This window comes from Populus trichocarpa, chromosome 2 (genome assembly GCF_000002775.5).
Source record: "Populus trichocarpa isolate Nisqually-1 chromosome 2, P.trichocarpa_v4.1, whole genome shotgun sequence".
In the NCBI taxonomy this organism is placed as follows: domain Eukaryota; kingdom Viridiplantae; phylum Streptophyta; class Magnoliopsida; order Malpighiales; family Salicaceae; genus Populus; species Populus trichocarpa.
In genome coordinates, this window is record NC_037286.2 from 12145021 (window position 1) to 12150174 (window position 5154).

General features: G+C 38.1%; 1 protein-coding gene across 2 annotated transcripts; it reads left to right on the forward strand.

Moving 5' to 3' along the window:
- The first annotated feature begins 287 nt into the window (after positions 1–287).
- Positions 288–4939, forward strand: LOC7461769 (transcription factor EGL1). Of its 2 annotated transcripts, none has more exons than XM_024596157.2 (8): positions 288–596; positions 1196–1447; positions 1558–1654; positions 1805–1819; positions 2439–2495; positions 2627–3529; positions 3873–4316; positions 4599–4939. In XM_024596157.2, the coding sequence occupies exons 1-8, from the start codon at positions 472–474 to the stop codon at positions 4716–4718; spliced, it is 2013 nt and encodes a 670-aa protein (XP_024451925.1). In that variant the 5' UTR covers positions 288–471; the 3' UTR covers positions 4719–4939. The 2 variants fall into 2 exon arrangements, with proteins under 2 accessions (XP_024451925.1, XP_002301357.1); XM_002301321.4 differs by having other exon boundaries at positions 292–596; positions 4594–4939.
- Positions 4940–5154: the final 215 nt, after the last annotated feature.

The following is a 5154-nucleotide window of genomic DNA, read 5'->3' on the forward strand; positions in this document are numbered from 1 at the left end:
GGGAGATCTTTTCTAGATTAAACAAAAGATTAATTACCTTGGCCGATAGATTCTTCTCATTAATTGCTCATTAATTTCAGCACTGTGGCCATCCTTTTAACCACAAAAGATGGCACTCCTCCTTAATTGAGATAAAAACAACGCACAGTCCATTCCATTTTTATTAGTTTTTGGGATTTTTTTTTTATGAGAAGAAAACAATAGTGGCACTGCCACCTATCAAGATAGTGCTGCTGGTATGCATAGACATATTTGCCAATAAAAAAGAAAGAAAGAAGATTCGAGCTTGATTGGTTATAAGGCCATGATTGCCTGACAAATTTCCACGAAACAATATTTTGCATTATTGGAAGTAAACAACCATCTGGGGTCCGCAAAAAAAGTGAGCAGTCAGGCTTTCTTGTTTGACTAATGTATTAGAGAGAAGTGTTTCACTTCTGTAAGTTTGAGGTTGGGTGTCTGTGTTCGGCTATGGCTCATGTTGTCCAAAGCCAGCAGGCAATACTAGAGAAGCTGAGGAAACAGCTTGCAATTGCTGTGAGGAGTGTACAGTGGAGCTACGCAATTTTCTGGTCACTGTCAACCAGACAGAAAGGGTACATTAGTTGAACTATTTCACTTTAAACTTTTAAACTACTTCTTTTCTTCTTGCAGACGATTCTTTGTTGCAACTCTATTCTTATTTCTCGATTTCCATATCTGGGTTTTCACATTTAATGATAAAAATACCCTATCCAAGATTAAGAAGAAAAAAAAATGTCCCTTGTCCGCAGTAGAACTTAGAAGATTATGGTTTGCTGCAGCAGATTTTTTTTTGTACAGAGGAGAGGCTAGAACACGAGAACTCCAGAGGGAGGGGATCCTACTGTCAGCTGAGCTATATGCTCATCGGCTGCTGCAGTAGAAGTTGACCACTAGAAGTGAATAGACTAACCATTAGATTTGTTTTCTTTTTCTCCCCACCCCTCATTTACTTAAATTTGATAGAAGAAAGGATTTTATTGTTGAAGAATGTATGAAAATTAGGGCTGTGAAAGTATTCTTCTTTTAAATAGATAATGCTAGGATAGTTTTAAAGACACCTCCTTTCTCTTGGGTAACACAATGCAGCATTGAAAAGTTAATTGAGATTGCTTTTCATTTATGTCCTTCAATGCTTATGCTGAGAAAATACAACGTGATCATGTTCTTTTAGGGTACTGGAATGGGGTGGTGGGTACTACAATGGGGACATCAAGACTAGGAAAGTTCAAGCCACGGAACTTAAAGCTGATAAAATAGGCTTACAGAGGAGTGAGCAATTGCGAGAACTTTACAAGTCTCTCCTTGGAGGCGATGCTGGCCAGCAGGCTAAGAGGTCTTCTCCTGCATTGTCTCCTGAGGATCTGTCAGATGAGGAGTGGTATTACTTGGTGTGCATGTCCTTTGTATTCAATCCTGGTGAAGGGTACTAATCTGTCTTTCACTGATCCAAGGATCTTCTCATTTTCTATTTGGGTAATGTTGTCATATAATTATGCTATTAGATGGTCGTTCTTATTTCTATTTGCTGCACAGGTTGCCAGGAAGAGCATTGGCCAATAAACAGACCATCTGGTTGTGCAATGCTCAATATGCAGATAGCAAAGTATTCTCTCGCTCTTTGCTTGCAAAGGTTGGTTTCCCTGGTTGAGATCTGTTTCACATTTAATGCAGATTTCAACTGATCTTAATACCTGTAATGTCTTATATTCTATGAAGGAAAACTGACCTTTTGTTTTTCCGTGTTATGTTTTCTCTATGACCGGACCATCACTGACCTTAGAGTGCATCTATTCAGGTAACAACAGATCTATTTCTTTATGAATACATCATGTGAATGCTATGAACACACTTACACAGAATTGCCCCTGCTTTGGCCTTTGCTGGGAAGGTCTTTGTATAAACGAAACACATAATTCTAATCTATGCACCCACCCATACATGTCCCTGCATTGACCTTCTCTGTTTGGCCATTTTGCTTTGCTTTACATTGCTATGCGTTCTTTTTACATGTTACTGGACAAGCGGTCACATGATAAGCCAATCTCAAACCTGCTATAATAAGATATGCATTCTTTTTACATTGCTATGCATTCCTTTTCTGAAGTATAAGATATGCATTCTTTTTACATTGCTATGCATTCCTTTTCTGAAGTATAAACTTCAAGAAGCAATGTTGCACCTGGCTGGCATATGTTAAGATTTCCCTAGTCCTTGGTGCTTTCAACATTGCTGTCATATACAACTTTGCTTGCTAATTTAAGGAGAAAGCTATGTACCTTAACGGGGCTTTTTTAAAAATCGTCATTTCACCTGCTTTGAAATTCAACACCCATAGCCCAATTCTCATATTATCAAATACAGATGTGTTATCTTTCTGCTCTAACATCACATGGCTTGTGACTTCAATTTTGCAGACCGTGGTGTGTTTTCCCTATCTTGAGGGAGTGATGGAGCTAGGTGTAACTGAGCTGGTAATTTCCTCTCTGGAAAAATAGATCAATGACTTTCTAATTCAGAATATATGTATATAAGCATGCATGGAATGGAACAGTTTATAAATGCCTTAATTGCGTTCTTGCTTCTCTTCTTGGCTTATTTCAAGGTCACAGAAGACCCCAGTCTCATTCAACATATCAAAGCTTCCTTATTAGATTTCTCAAAGCCTGATTGCTCTGAGAAATCTTCCTCTGCTGCTCATAATGGAGATGATGATGAAGACCCAATGTCTACCAAGATCAGCCATGAGATAGTTGATTCATTAGTTTTGGAGAACCTGTACACCCCAACAGACGATATAGAACTTGAGCAAGAGGGAATTAACGATTTACATGGAAATTTGCGTGAAGAATTCAAAAGGAATTCTCCTGATGATTGTTCAGATGGCTGTGAGCACAATCACCAGACTGAAGACTCCATGCATGAAGGTTTAAATGGAGGTGTTTCTCAAGTTCAAAGTTGGCATTTCATGGATGATGAATTCAGCGATGATGTTCTAGATTCTATGAATTCGAGTGAGTGCATATCAGAGGCTGTAGTGAAACAAGGAAAGGCCGTACTCTCTTCCAAGGAAAAAAATGTAACCCGCCTTCAGTCGCAAGTATTTCAAGAAGGAAACCACACAAAGTTGAGCTCCTTCGATCTTGGAGCTGATGATGACTTGCACTACAGAAGAACTGTGTGTGTTATTATGAAAAGTTCAAGTCAATCAATTGAAAATCCATGTTTCCGAAGTGGAGATCACAAGTCCAGTTTTTTTAGCTGGAAGAAAAGAGCAGTTGATGGCGTTATGCCACGGGTACAACAGAATATGTTGAAGAAGATTTTATTTGCAGTACCTTTGATATATGGTGGCCACTCTCTTAGGTTCGACAAGGAAAATGGAGGAACAGATTGCCTCAAGAAATTGGAAGGCTGTGAAACGTGCAAGGAGCATTATAAATCAGATAAACAAAGAGTGAATGACAAATTTATAGTACTCAGGTCGATGGTTCCTTCTATTAGTGAGGTAATTAAATTGCCTTTGTTGGAAATCTTTGTTATTATTGAGACTTTGATATTAAGTGGAGTTTTCATAATTCCTTACACTTGTGTTACTGTAAGAAACTGCAATACATTTTTGGAGAGCTGGAAACCAATCTCCAACTTTTAAATATGTATGCTCAACTGATTTTATGCTGGTTTTTCTAATCAGCTACAAAGCATTAATGCATATCTTTTCTCCTCAACAACTTTTATGCTGAATTCTGTAAACTGGCTCTGAGATGATGTTATTTCTGAGAAGTTCATAATTCTGATCCATGAATTTTTATTGATGCTATTCATTAATAAACTCGATCATAATTGTTCAGATTGACAAAGAATCAATCCTCAGCGACACCATTAACTACTTGAAACAGCTTGAATCAAGAGTAGCAGAACTAGAATCTTGCAAAGGCTGGATAGATCACGAGGCAGGACACAGGAGGAGTTACATGGACATGGTAGACCAGACATCAGATAACGACGACATCAAGAAGATTGACAATGGAAAGAGATCTTGGGTAAACAAGAGGAAGGCCCTTGACATTGATGAAGCTGAACTAGAGCTTGATGGGGTTTCTCCCAAAGATGGGATGCCCTTAGATTTGAAAGTATGCACGAAAGAGAAGGAGGTTCTCATTGAGATTAGATGTCCTTACAGGGAGTACATGTTGCTTGATATCATGGATGAAATCAACAAACTGCAGTTGGATGTGCACTCAGTCCAGTCATCCACTCTTGATGGCATTTTCGCATTGACCCTGAAATCTAAGGTTTGTGCCGAAGATCAATCCAGTTGCTACCTTTCTGCTTATCTTGTCTTTCAGATGCATTAAGAAATCCATAGCTAAGAAGTGTGAGGTGCACTGACTCCCGATGAGATTAAATATGATGTCTATTGAGAATTGTAATCCAAAACTGAAATAGATTATTACCATTATAAAAAATACGGCCTTTAGAAGAAGCCAGTTGTCACTGAAGTTGTTTCTGATACATACATCGATGCCTTTTTGTTGGAAAAATGCTTAACTCTTATGAACTTGGTTTCAGTTTAGAGGGGCAGCAGTTGCACCAGCAGGGATGATCGAACAAGCACTTTGGAAAATTGCCGGCAAGACTTGAGTCGTCATATATCAACTGGTACTTGGATGGCTTATCCATTCAGTACAAATTAGTTCCTAGATTCTCATGTATCATGTAGCAGTAACTGCATGGCCTTGTAACTGCATAACTTCAATTTCCCTCTTAACCTTCTTTCCATTATCAAATGTTCAACCTTAGTGCTTGCAAATTAGATCAAGTAGTGACTTGTTAGAAGTGGTGGAGGAATCAAATCTTTCAGCGTAATTTTCCTACCAATTTGGATCTCATTTCAATAAAGTGTTCTTCTTAATGATACCGTTCTATCTGTTGTGCTGCCGATTGATTCTCCAAGACAAGAGCTAGTATCCCTGTTAAAATGGCAAAAAAAAAAACCAAGATGACAGTAGCCATTTGAAATACATTACTTTACAAGAGGCACATGGAACCTTGACTAATGCTGTAATTAGAATTCTTAAGTAAACTAAAATTCATTTTATTTCAGATATTCCTGTAAAATAAGATGTAAAT

Excerpts from the sequence above, each read along its gene's own strand:
- LOC7461769 (XM_024596157.2), top strand. The coding sequence starts at position 472 with ATGGCTCATGTTGTCCAAAGCCAGCAGGCAATACTAGAGAAGCTGAGG. Across the intron at positions 597-1,195 it reads CTGTCAACCAGACAGAAAGG|GGTACTGGAATGGGGTGGTG; the intron begins GTACATTAGTTG and ends ATGTTCTTTTAG. Across the intron at positions 4,317-4,598 it reads CATTGACCCTGAAATCTAAG|AGGGGCAGCAGTTGCACCAG; the intron begins GTTTGTGCCGAA and ends GTTTCAGTTTAG.